The sequence below is a fragment of the Notothenia rossii genome (assembly GCF_949606895.1).
Source record: "Notothenia rossii genome assembly, chromosome: 8".
Lineage (NCBI taxonomy): Eukaryota > Metazoa > Chordata > Actinopteri > Perciformes > Nototheniidae > Notothenia > Notothenia rossii.
Genome location: NC_136906.1, coordinates 33,231,842 through 33,249,720, shown reverse-complemented (window position 1 = coordinate 33,249,720; position 17,879 = coordinate 33,231,842). Strand labels below are relative to the sequence as shown.

Below are 17,879 nucleotides of genomic sequence, written 5' to 3'. Positions count from 1 at the left end.
TGTGAGACCTTTGAGCGTCTTCTTCTCCACACTGATGTCCGCTGGCTCTCAAAAGGAAACTGCCTTGCTCTTTTTGTGAGCTGTTTGACAGCATCGTGGAGTTCCTGGAGGAGGTGGATGCAGCTCTCGGGGAACAGGTGTCATCCAGCCGCTGCGACATCATGTACCTCGCAGACTTCTTTGGCAAAATGAATGAAGTCACGCTGAAGCTCCAAGGAAAAGGAGTTACTCTGATCCAGAGCAAGGCGGTCATCCACAGTCTCACCTCCAGGCTGGATCTATACCGGCAGAGCATAGGCAGGAGGCCGTTTGCTCATTTCCCGCTGTTGACCAAGGTGATCTAGCCTAGGCTACTAAATAATGATAATAATAAATAATACATGTAATAAATGTAGGCTACTCTATGCAACACTATATTTGTGGTCCTGGTTAGTATAAATAACTTATGTTCTGAATGTATTATGAGAATAAAGAAACATCAATTAGTAAACTAATTCGCAATAAAATAACCAGTTTAAAATCGGATGGTAACATTCTGCACCGATAACAATTTCCTGGTTATACTCATTGCAGGTGTCTGAGGCTCTTACCGATGAGCGCCTCCTCATTTACACAGACCACCTGAGGATGGTGAATGCCGACTTGAAGATCCGCTTCAGAGATCTTTTGGACCTTGATGTTCCCACCTGGGTGGTGCAGCCCTTTCAGGCGGACGTGGCGGAATGCGAGCCAGCAATACAGGAGCATCTCATCGAAATCCAGAGTGACGATGAGGCCCAGGCTATTTTCCGCTCCTTTGGCTGGGGCAACATGTGGGTCAAATACTCTCAGGGTTACCCGGCTCTCTGGGAGAAAGCGAGGCTGCTTCTTCTGGCTTTCCCAACCACATACCTCGTGGAGCAGGGATTCAGCCAGGTCCTCCACATGCAGTCCAAGTACCGCAATCGCTTGAACTTGACGGCCTAAGGTGCACTGCGACTGAAACTAAGTTCTCTGCAACCCGCAGTGAAGAAACTGGCGGAGAACCACCAAGCGCAGGGCTCACACTAACCTTCCCCCCCCCCCTCAATTTGGCGAAATGCAACACCTTTCCGACCTGCTAGTTCTGTAGGCCTAATGTACAGTTTTGTAGCCTACTGTTTGTTCTGCACTGGACATGTGTGAAATTGCTGCTGTTCCGTAGCAGTCTGTTTGTATTCTCTGCTCTTGTCTGAGTTTGTTTAACACTCATAAATATCATTTTTATTCACATTCACATGGCTTTTCTGCTCTCTGGTAAACTAATGATAATGATATTCCAACTGCCCAGTTAAATCAAATCTATTATTTGGCATTCAGTGACAAGCTTTTTAAATGAAATAACACAGAATATTAGTCAACATTAATATTCAGGGAAGAAAATAAGTCTACTTTTTTTGATGGGGGGCGGTAAGAGACCTGGATAATGGACAGGGGGGCGCTGGCCCAAAAAAGGTTGAGAACCCCTGCTCTAGATGATAGGAAAGGAGGTTTCAAACTTCCTTTATAACCTCCTTTAGCTTAGGGACCACTGGACTTCCCTTTAAAAAAGGAGAGGAGAAAAAGCTGCCCCACAATGCCTTGCGGCCGCAGCATTTGCCATCACACAACATTCGGCCGTTCACGGAAACAACCGATTATGACCGAGAAATTATATCATGAAAGTTACGGTGCTTATTAAGCATTTTAAAACGTATGTGGTAAGTTGCCAAAGTGCTTTGTTTTGAACGTTCATCAGTATTATAATCAAAAAGAGAAATATGAACGTTAGTTTTTACTGAAATGATCAAATAAAGTGAACATTTAACATTAAAGTAAACATTTCACAGTCTTTACTGAGCTGTGTGGGGTTTGTTCAACTTTTAAAATATGTTTGAATGGTGATGTACACAGTGATAGATGTTAAGGACTAACGTTTATAATAAATACATTTGTATTGATTTTAAGATCTTTTCATACAATCATACGTATTGGGATCATTTGTATTAATGTGGACTGGAGAGAGAGGGTGACGAGCATAAGTTTCACTTTCCTCTTTTATTTCAATTCCAACTTTGGTCATGAAGAATATGTTTCTCTGTTGTCCACGTTCATAAAGCATAAAACAACAGCATCAGAGCATGGTGCAGAGTCTCTAGATGAGTTTACAGTAGTCCCTCGTTCTTATAATACATCATGCAGTCCGCTGTATAGAAAACTGTAGTTTCCCCACAGAAGCAGACGCACATTCATGACGCAATACGCAATAGCGCAATACGCAATTGCGCAATACGTAGTGAAAGGTGCAGTCGGATTCTCAAAGCACCGCAGTCGCTTTTCCTAATTCCTTTTGAATTCTCCTATCCACTATCCCTTAACCCCGTGATGTTTCACACAGAGGTCAACGAATAGACGATAGGGATAGACGATAGGAGCTGATTTTTGGATTATTCGACTGCAACCCAGGCTTTAGCTGGGACAAAGCCGCATCTCTCTCTCTCTCTCTCTCTCTTCTCTCTCTCTCTCCTTCTCTCTCTCTCTCTCCTCTCTCTCTCCTCTCTCTCTCTCTCTCTCTCATCTCTCTCTCCTCTCTCTCTCTCCTCTCTCTCCTCTCTCTCTCTCCCTCTCTCTTCTCTCTCTCTCTCTCTCCACTCTCTCCTCTCTCCTCTCTCTCTCTCTCTCGTTGCTAAGCAACAGTTCAGCAGGGTCGATCTCCAATGCAACACACGCAGCAATTCATGATATTTTTACATTATTTATGCAACTGTGCATGCTGAAGTCCTAACATGAGGTATGGCAGCTTGCTATAAATGATAACAAATAAAAGAATACTGCGCGGCAAAAAAGTAATAGCAAACAAAAGGAACATTGTCCATCCATCATCCATCTTCTCCCGCTTATCCGTGATCGGGCACGGAGGTAGCAGTTCCAGCAGAGAGCCCCAAACTTTATTTTCCCTGGCCACATCAACCAGCTCTGACTGGGGGATCCCAAGGCGCTCCCAGGCCAGCGAAGAGATATAATCCCTCCACCTGGTCCAAGGTCTACCCCTCGGTCCAAGAGACGGCTGGACGTGCCTGGAACACCTCCCTAGGGAGGTGCCAAGTGGACCACTGGCTCCTTTCGACGCGAAGGAGGAGCGGTTCAACTCTGAGTCCCTCCCGGATGACCGAACTTCTCACCTTATCCCTAAGGGAGACACCAGCCACCCTGCGGAGAAAACCCATCTCGGCCGCTTGTACTCGCGATCTCTCTCTTTCGGTCATGACCCATCCTTCATGACCATAGGTGAGGGTAGGAACGAAAATGGCCCGGTAGACAGAGAGCTTTGCCTTCTGGCTCAGCTCCCTTTTCTTCACAACGGTGCGGTAAAACGACCGCAGTACCGCTCCCGCTGCTCCGATTCTCCGGCCCATCTCACGCTCCATTGTTCCCTCACTCGAGAACAAGACCCCGAGATACTTGAACTCCTTCACTTGGGGTAAGGACTCATTCCATACTTGGAGTGGACAGTCCATCGTTTTCCTGCTGAGAACCATGGCCTCAGATTTGGAGGTGCTGATCCTCATCCCAGCCGCTTCACACTCGGTTACGAACCGATCCAGTGAGTGCTGAGGGTCGCAGACCGATAAAGCCATCAGAACCACATCATCTGCAAAAAGCCTTGGTGCAATCCTTAGTCCACCGAACTGCAGACCCCCTCCCCCACGACTACGCCTCGAAATCCGATCCATGTATATTACAAACAGGATTGGTGACAAAGCGCAGCCTTGGCGGAGGCCAACCCTCACCGGAAATGGGTCCGACTTACTGCCGAGGACCCGGACACAGCTCTCGCTTTGGGAGTACAGAGATTGGATGGCCCTGGGTAGAGACCCCCTCACCCCATACTCCCGCAGCACCTCCCATAGTAACTCCCTGGGAACCCGGTTAGACGCCTTCTCCAAGTCTACAAAACACATGTAGACTGGATACACGTACTCCCAGGCCCCCTCCAGGATCCTTGCGAGAGTAAAAAGCTGATCCGTCGTTCCACGACCAGGACGGAATCCGCATTGTTCCTCCTCAATCTGAGGTTCGACAATCGACCTCTCTCTCTAGAAAATAATCTAGCTGAATAGGAATGACATTGAATACTTAGTAATAATACTAGATTATTATTGCAGTTGTTAAATGTTTGAAACATGGTTTAATTGGTATAAAAAATATAATTATATATTTAAAACAATCTGTGATGACAATCATGTTTTTCCCGACATGTTTCTAAAACTGTTCCTTCAAAAATATGTCACCAGTTCCCTTGATTCCCATTTTTGAAGAAGTGCAAAAACATATGGTCTCACAACTTTAAATACATTATAATTATTATTTTGAACTTTTATTTGTCTATGTTAAAAGAAGATGTGACTTATATCTCATAACATATAAAAATTGTTTGTATCAATAAGTCAACATCCGGACATACTTAATGTTAGGAAAAATCTCACTCGTCACCGGCTTGATCTTCAATATCAGTATACTGATATGTATTTATTATCCTTGCAAGAGTGGAAGTAGTCATCACATACAGAGGTTGCATGGGACAAATAGTTCCCAGAGTAGTGTCCTTGACATGCTTATATAGAGGGGTGCACATAACTTCTATATATCGTATAAGGCTTCGCCCTCTAAGGCTATCGCTATTGGGTAATCCCAGTGATTGGAGCACGCAAACGCGGCTCTCACTCCCCAGGTGTCGTGCACTCATTGTGTCCATCTCCCTCTGGCCCACAGACAGCGGAGAGCAAACGCTCTCGCTGCTGCGGCCGAGGATGATTGACTAGTCCAGGAGTCTTACTCCGTGGACCAAGCCCTTGACTTATTGGATCCGAGTGGCGGGCAGCAGTCAGGCGACTCCTTCACCTCCATTCACGGATCACCATGTAGTTCCCCCATCCTCCCTCTCCTCCGGACGGAGGAGACAGGGCGGGGGCCCAGTGTCAGCCCGACAGCAGAGCCTAGGTGAACGTGCCTCAATGTCTGGTTTACGAGCCTTCTCCTAAATGGCGACATGATGAGAGCCGCTGTGCAATACAGCGTGTGGAGGTGCATAAACCAGCATATTTTTTTTTAACGTGTCGGTTAACAGACGGCTGGGCTCGCCGTTTGAGCCGGCTGTTTTTAACCTGTCGTTTAGCAGGCAGCAGGGCTAGCTGCCAAAGCCAGCTGTATTTAACCAGTCAGTTAATAGACAGCAGGGCTTGACATTTAAACAGGCTGCTTCAAGCCTGTCGGTTAGCCGGCAGCACGTTTTTTCTTCTGTCCCAGTGCCTACTACACACGGTCGTAATGAGCCTAGGGCTGTTATCCCAGCTGGACATTTTTGGTTCAAAAAACATTCTGAGAATGTTACAGTCATTGTTCTAGGAAGGTTTTCAGCGGGAAGTTTTTGTTTGTTTCCCAGAACGTTCTTCTGAAAGGTAGGATAACGCTCTCTAAAAACATTCTTAAAATGTTTGGTGATAACCTTCTTAAAATGGTTTTGAAAACATTGTTAGAACATTATGCCCTACTATTCTTATAACGTTTTCAGCAGAAGCTTTTATTTTGGTTCCCAGAATGTTCTTCTGAAAGGTAGGATAACGTTTTCTAAAAACATTCTTAAAATGTTTTTGATAACATTGTTAGAACATTATGCCCTACTGTTCTTAAAACGTTTTCGCCAGAAGCTTTTATTTTGGCTCCCAGAATGTTCTTCTGAAAGATAGGATAACGTTCTCTAAAAACATTCATAAAATGTTTTTGATAACATTGTTAGAACATTATGCCCTACTGTTCTTAAAACATTTTCAGCTGCAAGTTAGATTTTTTATGTTGCCAGAATGTTATTATTTTAGAGAAGGATAACATGCTTTATGTTAAAGAAATTATGCAAATGTTCTATGGTAACAATTTACTAAAATATGTTTACATTATTTGAACATAAAGACATAATATTCCTGTAATTGTTCAACTCAAAATTCCTGGGTAAGTGGACTGACCACTGTGGTCATTAGGATGATTATGATAGGTGAAAGGTGAAAGTAAAATTTGTTTATTAGAAAAGGGGAGCTGGGAGTGGAGGTTGGTTATGGCGGCAGTGGGAAACAGTTGTTCCAGGGTGGGTAGAGAGGCCTGGCTGGTGTTGGGAGTGTGGAAGGCCTTGGATTCCTCCTGGGAGAGACACAAAAATCAGTGTGAGGCAAAAGCAGGCAAAGTTGTCAAAGAATATGCTGGTAAAAAGCTAGAGTGGCACGCAACAAACCGTTCACGGCAACAATCCGGCAGGGAATGAGTGCAGGCTGCAGGCTTTCATAGTATGGCTGACGAGCAGGTTGCAGGTGTGGTTGATTGGAGATTGCTCCCAGTCGTGTAGAGCAGACCAGCAGGCAGAGAGAGAGACACACACACAGTAGAAAGAAACACATACAAACACTAACAGGGGTTTCAGGGACGGGCAGTGATAGTCGGTCCGTTCTTCTACGTATATGTCTGTCTTTGGTTTTCTAAGTGTTATTCGATACATATGACAATAGAGATATGTGGATAAACAACAAAAACACTTGGGGTATAATGTTCGAACAATGTTATCACCAAACATTTTAAGAATGTTTTTAGAGAACGTTATCCTACCTTTCAGAAGTACAGTCTAGGAACCAAAATAAAACTTCTCGATGAAACCATTCCTAGAACAATGAATGGTAACATTCTCAAAATGTTTTTAGAACCAATAATGTCTAGCTGGGAACTCAGACATGCCTACGCAAACATGCAATATCATGAATTACGTGCTTGTTTTTTTCTAAAAAGGAAAATGTGGTGACATCAGATTTCTTTTAAACATCCTTTTCAAACAAATGCAACAAATTTGTTTTTTTAAAGCGCACTACAAATAAATCTGACATTGACCATGACCCTGTTAATATTTCGCATCACAGGAACATTTTATAAAAAAATAATAACCCCCTGAAAACATTATCCAAATGTTGCTTTCAAAATGTTCTTCTTTGGTTATCATGTAACATTGAGGGAATGTTCTATAAAAGAACATCTTTAATGTGTCACCCAACAACGTCCAAAACACATCCTTAGAATGTTGGAGGCAAAACGTTCCACCTTTGTTAACATATCACATTAAAGGAACATTTTATAAAACACTTTCTGTCATCTCAGGCCTCAATAACATCCTGAAAACATTTTCAGAATGTTGTTTGGAGAATGTTCTTTATTTGTTATCATGTAACATTGAGGGAACGTTTTATAAAGAACATCTTTAATGTGTTACCCCAAGAGCGTCCAAAACACGTCCTTAGAATGTTGCAGGCAAAACGTTCCACCTTTGTTAACATATCACATTAAAGGAACATTTTATAAAACACTTTCTGTCATCTCAGGCCTCAATAACATCCTGAAAACATTTTCAGAATGTTGTTTGGAGAATGTTCTTTATTTGTTATCATGTAACATTGAGGGAACGTTTTATAAAGAACATCTTTAATGTGTTACCCCAAGAGCGTCCAAAACACGTCCTTAGAATGTTGCAGGCAAAACGTTCCACCTTTGTTAATCACATGAAAGGAACATTTTATAAAAAAACGTTCTTTCATCTCAGGCCTCAATAACATCCTCAAAACATCCTCTGAATGTTGCAGTTAAAACGTTATGTCTTAGTTAACCTTAAACCTTATAGGAACATTATTTGAAATAATAAACATCCTAAAAAGGTTATTTTAACATCAGATTAAAACATTTCTTTAAAACCTTATTAGAACCTATAGGTAACATTAGCCAAAGTTGTGAGAACGTTCCCTGCTAGCTGGGATGTATTTATTATAAATGTTAGTCCTTAACATCTATCACTGTGTATATCACCATTCAAACATATTTTAAAAGTTGAACATACCCCACACAGCTCTGTAAAATGTTGACTTTATTTAATCATTTCAGTAAAAACTAACGTTCATATTTCTCTTTTTGATTATAATACTGATGAACGTTCAAAACAAAGCACTTTGGCAACTTACCACATACATTTTAAAATGCTTAATAAGCACCGTAAGTTTCATGATATAATTTCTCCGTCATAATCGGTTGTTTCCGTGAACGGCCGACTGTTGTGTGATGGCAAATGCTGCGGCTGCAAGGCATTGTGGGGCAGCATTTTCTCCTCTCCTTTCGGTAAGGGAGGTTCAGTGGTTCCTAAGCTAAAGGAGGTCATAAAGGAACTTTGAAACCTCCTTTCCTATCATCTAGAGAATTCGAACTGCACTTATTATTAAGATGTATGCGCTCATAAATATTAAGAAAGTTATCACCAAAAATGTTAAGAATGTTTTTAGAAAACGTTATCCTACCTTTCAGAAGAACATTCTGGGAACCAAAATAAAATTCCCCCGCTGAAAACGTTAAGAACAGTAGGGAATAATGTTCTAATAATGTTATCAAAAACATCTTAAGAAGGTTATCACCAAACATTTCAAGAACGTTTTTAAAGAACGTTATCCTACCTTTCAGAAGAACATTCTGGGAACCAAAATAAAACATCCCGCTGAAAACATTCCTAGAACAACGAATGGTAACAAACATTTCTAGCTGGGAACTCACACATGCCACCGCAAACATGTAATATCTAATTACAGCTTATCATTAATTACGTGCTTGTTTGTTTTTTTCAAAAGGAAAATATGGTGACATCAGATTTTTTTTAAAACATCCTTTTCAAACAAATGCAACAAGTTTGTTTTTTAAAGCGCTCTAGAAATAAATCTGACGTTGACCATGACCGTGTTAATATTTGCCATAACAGCAACGATTTATAAAAAAATAATAACATCCTGAAAACATTTTCAGAATGTTTCTTGTTGAATGTTCTTCATTTGTTATCATGTAACATTGAGGGAACATTTTATACAACCCTTTCTCTCATCTCAGGCCTCAATAACATCCTGAAAACATTTTCAGAATGTTTCTTTGAAAATGTTCTTCATTTGTTATCATGTAACATTGAGGGAACGTTTTATAAAGAACATCTTTAATGTGTTACCCAACAACGTCCAAAACACGTCCTTAGAATGTTGCAGGCAAAACGTTCCACCTTTGTTAACATATCACATTAAAGGAACATTTTATAAAACACTTTCTGTCATCTCAGGCCTTAATAACATCATCAAAACATCCTCTGAATGTTGCAGTTAAAACGTTATGTCTTAGTTAACCCTAAACCTTATAGGAACATTATTTGAACAAATAAACATCTTAAAAAGGTTCTTTGAACATCAGATTAAAACTTTTCTTTAAAACCTTGTTAGAACCAATAGGTAACGTTAGCCAAAGTTGTGAGAACGTTCCCCGCTAGCTGGGATTGCGTACTGTGTGAATAGCACTGCACACACCTCCGCTCATTCCTCAGCAGGTTTGAGCGTGAACGCGCCTCAATGTCCAGTTCATGAGCCTTCTCCTAAACAGAGACAGGATGAGAGTCGGTGTGAGATGCAGCGTGTGGAGGCCCCCTCGCAGCCTTTTTGATCCGGGCCCCTCTTGGGTTGCTTCACGGGCAACGGCGGCGAGGGCTCTGACATGGCTCGTCACCATGACAACCACAGCACATTCAGAGCATGTTGCATGCTCTCAGAGTATTACTCAGAGTGGCGGTGCGCAGCGTTCGAAATGGGGGGGAGCTAGGGGGAGCTTGGCTCCCCTAAAGAGGGGGGGAGCTCCCCTGAAGGCCGACTTTGAGATAAATAGGGGGAGCCCAAAAAAATTGTGCATATTTTTTTCACAGATTAGAAATGTTGAGTTTCTGTAAATAAAAGTTATTGAAATAAATAATAGTCATTGTTCATTACAGTTTCTGAATATTCGTTTTATATTTTGTGCGCCGGATTCTTCACGCTACTTACGTTGCTATGGCTACGGCGCCGATGCCGGCGGCGTATTTGAAATTTTCATATTGATTTTTTTTTTAACTCTGGCTTTTTAATAAAAAATATGGCGAAACGAAAACAGCCAAGCCTCGCAGCTTTTGGATTCACAAGCAAAGAAGCCTAAAAATGACAACGTGAACCGAACAACTTTTAGTTGGCCGACTGTAAGCGGCGTTAGGTTCGAGTTTGACATCTCCACACCGAGGGAGAGGCCTGCCGATGCGAAGCCTGAAGAGGCTTCAACAACGGCCACAGCCGCCGGCGCCACCTGCACCTGCAACCTGACGATGCCCATGACCTGTCTTTTAACTGGACACAGAATAGATGGAGTGAGTGGAATGAAAGGTATCCATCGATTTTCATAACAAATAAAAAATGTGGATGTGAGATTTGCAAAGAGGCAACAAGTATAATGATCTCCCTGCCGCTCGCAGAAAAATCCACCGAAGTGCACCTTTAAAAAAAAAATTGAGCAGGAGTAGTACAGAGACTCAGACCTGTGTCACACGCTTTGGCGCCTCAACGGGATTTGGCTTTGGTGTTACGCGCACTGGGTAAAGCTCCATTTGAACCTTTAGATTAGGTTCCCCTGAAGTTTTTGTCAGCCAAAGTAGCTCTGCTCTTGGCTCTGACATCAGCTAAAAGGGTGAGTGATTTGTCTGCTCTCTCTGTGGCTCCGTCATGTCTCCAGATCCAAGGAGATGGCAGCTCAGCTGTTTTGCGCCCTAAACCAGCTTTTATGCCAAAGGTTATCACAAGCTCTTTTAGATTGAGAGTGATAACTTTGGATGGCTTTGTTCCTCCTCCTCACACATCAGACGAAGAAGCCACATCTCATCTCCTCTGTCCCGTGCACGCTGTCCTGCTATATTGCACGCACGGCTGCGTTGCGCAGTTCCCAGCGTCTGTTTGTGCATTACAGAGAGCGCTCAATAGGGCAGCCTCTGCACAACGCCTGTCACACGGGCTGTGTGAGGCTGTGTCACAGGCGTATGTCTCCTCTGGGATAGATTCCCCGGAGAACATCAAATCTCACAGCACCAGAGGAATTTCAACCTCTACGGCTTTGCACGGAGGAATGACACTGCTGCATCTTGGTCTTCCCCCTGTTCTTTTATTTGTTTTTATTTGAGGGATGTCTCCCATTCCTCTCTGACACACTCAGTACTGAGTGTCCTGTCAGAGTGAGTAATGTCGGGGACTCACTCAACTGTGTGCCCTGTCTCCTGCCTGTCGGCACTCAGAGAGCTGCCCTTTTCCCCTCTTTTATCGTAAGTGGGACTTCGGTCTCTACTTTTTATAGCGACAGGTATTCACCTTCATTCCCTCATGGAGGATATTCATTTTTAAATGCTATATTTCCAGGGACTGTGATGCTCCTTTATGCATGGCGAAATGGACATGGGTTATTCATTGAGTAGATGTGTTTTTGTACTTCTGGTAACGGACGGACCAGTGGGGCGTGGATTATATCCTGCTTCGCCCTTAACCCAATAGCGATAGCCTTAGAGGGCGAAGCCTTATACGATATAGAACTGGGGTTACGTACTGTAACCCAGCTTCTATGAGTATAGGCGCAGCCCTCTAAGGTTCGGCCCCACTGGCTCCGCGAATAGCTGAAGAAAAGCTGTTTGCGTGGGAGCAGATGGTCGGGCCTACTTCCTATTTATACGGAAGTGAGTCCGGAGGTGGGGCCCACGTCATAGGTGGGTGTGGATTAAGTCTGTCAGTGCTGCGCATGCGCAGTGGGATTACCCAATAGCGATGGCCTTAGAGGGCTGCACCTATACTCATAGAAGCTGGGTTACAGTGCGTAACCCCAGTTTCTCAGTGAGGTACTCAGATGAGTACCTGGAGTCAGTCTTTGGTACTCCAACTTCTGGACCCATGCAAAATTATGTGATGAAGCCCTCTGTGTCGCGAACGTCGACGGGGGGGTGGGGGCGTGCTAGTGGAGTACTTCGGGAACGTCGACGGGGGTGGGTGGGGGTGGGGGACGGGTGCTAGTGGAGTACTTTGTGACCACAGAGCGTCAACGTTGTGATCAGCTGATTTTGCACAGTACCCAGTGTGTGCGCGGGGCACAGGGGGGTCTCCCTCCGCAGCCGGTTGTCGTAATTTTGGCACAATTATGTTGTACAGACCGCATCTGTGCACATGGAGACCGACTCTGTCTTCCAGTGATCTAAGCGCCTTCTGGAAAAGCTTCACAAGTACGTCGGTACGCAAAGGCGCTTAGTGACACAAGTGACGGTACGAATTTCAGATTTTTGCCGATTTAAGCAATAAATATGACAGTCATATGTCTATATCCATAGAGGCTGAATCATCATGTTAATCGTTTTCACATAGCTATCATATGCCTAGAACATTGTGTCCTGACGCTCTTCTAGGTAATCATACATCATGTTACGTACACAGTTGGTCCTTTTTTATCATGTGCTACTCTGATATTGGAAGAGTACATTCAGGATCTACATCCTACATCTACATCAGGACTTACTTTTTAAGTTAAACTTAACCCATAGTCACAAGTTTGATTATCTCATTAGGTTGACATGTCAACCCTCTCTCCTAAAAATTAAATTCCCACAGAACTAAACTGCATTCTCAATTACGTTTAGCTAGAAACGTATTTTCTCCCACGTTACGTTCGTTATGAACGTATCTCAAAGACGTTTATTCTCTACATATCTTTGCCATTTATTGTCTTGCTTATGATAATGATAATAGTCATTTATAAATATCATTTTAGAGCACACATTTGAAATCAGTAGGCGAGGCTGTAATTTCGTCAGCTGTTACTCTCATGAGCGAGGCAGAAACTAATAGTTTTATCATGCCAAAAAGCTGCTCTGTTGTTTTTTGCAAGTCAAACATTAAAACAAATCCAGAGTTACGTGTTTCTGTACTTCCTCTAAAAAGAAAGGACAGTAAAAGAAGATCTCTGTGGCTTCAGGCTTGATCGCCGTTCAAATGACAGCGTTGGTTTCACCTAAAGTGGGCGGGGCTATAAAGTGACGTAGATTTTACTCTCATCTATTATTCAAAACCATTCTATTTATTCTAACGTAAATTACATGCCAGTGTTTTATCTTTGTATTTATTTGTTTTTATTTTAAATCGTATAATGTCTGACTTTTTTTGCCGTCTGTGATGAAAAGAAATTCTAATTATTCTAATTTCCTTCTAATTAGTTATTCTTTTCTAAACAACACACTGTTATTTACACAAGAATAACACACAATTATCCTTGTTTTTATGTATTCGTTTAATTCTATAATCTTGGGCTTTTTAGCCGTAAATAAAGTCACCGACAACAGACGTAGGCCTATAAGGGACATTTCGAGCGATACAAACCACAAACCATATATATATACAGTTAAAAGAAAAAGTATGTGAACCCTTTGGAACTACCTGGATTTCTGCATAAATTGGTCATAAAATGTGTTCTGATCTTCATCTAAGTCACAACAATAGACAAACACAGTCTGCTTAAGCTAAAACCACACAAACAATTATATGTTTTTATGTTTTTATTGAACACACCATGTAAACATTCACAGTGCAGGGTGGAAAAAGTATGTGAACCCTTGGATTTAATAACTGGTTGACCCTCCTTTGGCAGCAATAACCTCAACCAAACGTTTCCTATAGTTGCATATCAGACCTGCACAACGGTCAGGAGGAATTTTGGACCATTCCTCTTTACAAAACTGTTTCAATTCAGCAATATTCTTGGGATGTCTGGTGTGAATCGCTCTCTTGAGGTCATGCCACAGCATCTCAATTGGGTTGAGGTCAGGACTCTGACTGGGCCACTCCAGAAGGCGTATTTTCTTCTGTTGAAGCCATTCTGTTGTTGATTTACTTCTGTGCTTTGGGTCGTTGTCCTGTTGCATCACCCATCTTCTGTTGAGCTTCAATTGGTGGACAGATGGCCTTAAGTTCTCCAACAAAATGTCTTGATAAACTTGAGAATTCATTTTTCCGTGGATGATGGCAATCTGTCCAGGCCCTGAGGCAGCAAAGCAGCCCCAAACCATGATGCTCCCTCCACCATACTTCACAGTTGGGATGAGGTTTTGATGTTGGTGTGCTGTGCCTTTTTTTCTCCACACATAGCGTTGTGTGTTCCTTCCAAACAACTCAACTTTGGTTTCATCTGTCCACAGAATATTTTGCCAGTAGTGCTGTGGAACATCCAGGTGCTCTTTTGCAAACTTCAAACGTGCAGCAATGTTTTTTCTTGACAGCAGTGGCTTCCTCCATTTTATGACCAACTTATGCAGAAATCCAGGTAATTCTAAAGGGTTCACATACTTTTTCTTGCAACTGTATATCTATGCCACAAACCAACCACTGAAGAGATTACCCAAGATTAGGGATGGGTATCGTTAGGATTTTATCGATACCGGTACTGCTTATCGGTATCAGTATTTTTCGATACTCTTATCGATACTTTTCAATAATTTGGTGCTCAAAATTATAGACATCAATACATGATGTGAAGATTAAACAGTAATTGTATAGAAATAACTGTATAACTTATACATTAGCTTCTCAGAAGCAATGAAAGGCCAAATTATTATATACTGTGAGTGTTAATAAACTAAAAAAAGACAAGGTGATGTGCCTGCAAGACTTCACTCAGGTAAACAAAAACATATTACCCGTGCGCAACAGCTAACCTGCCTGCGAGTCTTCGCTCAGGTAACATTTACACACGGCGCGGCTGAAGCCCGCTAGCACTAGCAGTATCGCGAGCACCGTTTTAGATTCAATGAGTGTCTCGTTTGCAAATGCTTCATTAAGTTGCTTGTGTTACCCCCTTTACACGCAACTAATTGAGTACATAGATTGTATCTTGCACTATCGCCACAATTTTTTTAAAAAGTGCACCCAGACCTTCGATCGCTTCGCTCTGTCCGCAATGCCTGCGGGAGTCTCACAACAATAATAAGAGCGCTGTTGAGAGAAATGACGAGTGGCATTTACAGTGGCCAACCAGAGGGGTCTCAAACCGGATACATCACACGGGATGAGGGTTCCCAACCAACCAGAATGGTTTAAAGTTAAACTAAGGAAGTAGACGTAACACATATACCGATAGCAGCACCGTTTGTCCAGCGGCTTAACGGTATACCAATACCGTTCAATCAGGTACCGGTATTGACTTAGTACCGGTTCTCGGTACCCATCCCTACCCAAGATCCTCAGCTTGAAGCTCGTTGATTGGATGTTTTAGCCGCAATGCATGTTGGGATATGATGTTAATGCGATATGATATCCGAAAACATTTAAAAAAAATTAAAAAATACTTTATTCCGAGTGTTCTTGCTTTTCTCTTTGGAAGTCATCACATAACTGCATTGTAATACACGGTTCGGATGCATTACATATTACACATCTGCCGTAGTTCTTTATTTATAGAGCCCTGATGAGAAGACTTCTGGACAAACAGGAGAACTGCCGCCAAAACTGAATATGTGACGTGGATCATAAATATATCAACAATTAAACAACATCTTGCATTTCTTTTCACAAAATACGTCTCCTCGCAGTATCAATAGTATTTCGGCTGACTTTTATATTTGATCCAATTGGCAGATAGGTTATATTTACACCATAATGGTGCACAGCTGATAGAAAAGGACTTGTAGTTTTTAAAGATATTACTGATTTTCTTTGAATATAAGAATGTAAATACTGAGTTGAGAGAATAGTCAGGGGATTTGGGTGATGGGAGACACATCTATGGAATCACAATTTCAATAGCTTACCATTAAATGACGGATATACCTTTCTGTCTGTGATGTTTTACAAATTCATGTGTAGAAGTAAAACATGAGAAATAGTAGAGCAATATCCTGTAAAATTATGTAAAAACATGAATAAAACTGGTAAACTCCACATCTTCAGATGTTATACATACATAAGTGTCCTACACTAATAATACAAAGTTATTATTAGTATACTGTGTGTACCTTGTGTGCACCGCCTAGTGGTTATCTACAGATAGATATATTAAGCCTGACAAAGTACTTAACGTCTAATATATTGCTTTCCTGCAATGTTAACTATGTTGAAGCATTTATTTTAACTGATATTATATACATTAATTATACTCTTATGTATGTAGATAGTATAAGAAATGTGCGGAATTTGACAGTTTAATGGTTGAGGTATACACAAATATTGATAGATGTCTTGTAATGCACTGTTGCATAACTACACTGTAGTTGTGTATATGATATGTCAATAAACCTTAGGAAATCTTGAAAGGGATGTGCAAAATAGTAATTATATACAGTTTTTAATTAACTATTAGTAGAGAATAACGAGTAATTAATATACTTTATAGGGATCTGCAGATAAATGTTTAGTCTTCTCAAGCACCAACTATCAAATATCTCTCCTGATTGTTGGCACTTGACAATCACCTTCCCTGAATTTTACTAAGGTGTAACTAAAGTCTGCTTTAAGGGATGTTTATATTTCACATCATTAATCAGAATCTGCAAAGTAACTAAAATAAATGTAGTGGAGTAAAAATACCAGGTTAACCTCTGAATTGTAGTGGAGTAGAATTACAAAGTAACAATGAGATGTCATGTGGGTACTGTATATATTAATGCTGCCCATTATGGATACAAGCAATTTTCACCCATTTAGTAATTACATGTTTTAAATGTGTACACACCAACTTGTTTCCTATCGCCTAAACCTCCAGGGCTGTACACAGTTTAATACTGTGAACTTCTAATTTTGGGAAAAACAAAAACGTATTTTAAAACTACAATTCCCAGGAGAGACGTGCCATAGAGAACATGTTTCGAAACAAAATAGCCAGCACGTGTAGTTCTGGGGGGCGTTCGAGTCCAGTTTTGAATAGTCTGCCGTGGTTTCGTTCCATTTCAAAGAGCTTGACGCTCGGCGTAACCTTGGCGCACGGCCACTCCAACATCCAATCCCAGAGCTTGAAGATTAATCACAGGGCTTGTCAACGGGACTGTAGTCCCAAACGATAGCTGGGGATTATGGGTAGTGTAGTGTCTTCGGCCATCCTAAACTGAATTTTTATTTGGATATCATATCGCATTAACAACACCACATCTGGCGTCACAGAGATCTTCTGTTACTGTCCTTTCTTCTTAGAGGAAGTACAGAAACACGTAACTCTGGATTTGTTTTAATGTTTGAGGTGCAATAAACGACACAGCAGCTTTTTGGCATGATAAAGCTATGATTTTCTGCCTCGCTCATGAGAGTAACAGCTGGCGAAATTACAGCCTCGCCTACTGATTTCAAATGTGTGCTCTAAAATGATATTTATAAATGACTATTATCATTATTATAAGCAAGACAATAAATGGCAAAGATATGTAGAAAATAAACGTCTTTAAGATACGTTCATAACGAACGTAACGTAGGAGAAAATACGTTTCTAGCTAAACGTAATTGAGAATGCAGTTTAGTTCTGTGGGAACGTACATTTTAGGAGACAGGGTTGCAAAGGTGTAGTATTTGTATGGTTATTATTGCTTAAGTATAATCTTTTCTTTTAAGGTCCGGTATAGAAACACTGTTTACAGTTTCGGCCATTAATACAACTTCCATTGAAAACCTATCAAGACCTGTAGAGCTGTGATCTTGTTAATCTGCTAATCTGTGTTTTATGTAAATGAGTTGTGCGATTGCCCTGACGTGATTGGCTGCCATCTCCTGGTCCGCCCCCTGAAGATTGTGATTGGAGCCCGGCGGGCCCGACGCACTCCAATCGCAACGCACAGCCGGCAGACACCTGCTGGAGATGACTACAAAGCCTGGGGACAATTATCACTCTGGAGGCTCTGTATGTGAACAGACGTCTCTCGCTACGTGCTCTGGGATTGATTGTGATTCTGTTAACAGGGGTTAACTCGTGTGGTATTATTGTGT

The 17,879-nt window shown here is 41.7% G+C and overlaps 2 protein-coding genes across 2 annotated transcripts in view; one reads left to right on the top strand and one right to left on the bottom strand.

The window, feature by feature from the left end:
- Positions 1 to 17,879, bottom strand: part of rab11fip4a (RAB11 family interacting protein 4 (class II) a) — a 55,843-nt gene that overhangs the window by 31,254 nt on the left and 6,710 nt on the right.
- Positions 54 to 1,251, top strand: LOC307017103 (zinc finger BED domain-containing protein 5-like). Its single transcript, XM_079646577.1, has 2 exons — positions 54 to 335; positions 574 to 1,251. The coding sequence occupies exons 1-2, from the start codon at positions 162 to 164 to the stop codon at positions 964 to 966; spliced, it is 567 nt and encodes a 188-aa protein (XP_079502703.1). The 5' UTR covers positions 54 to 161; the 3' UTR covers positions 967 to 1,251.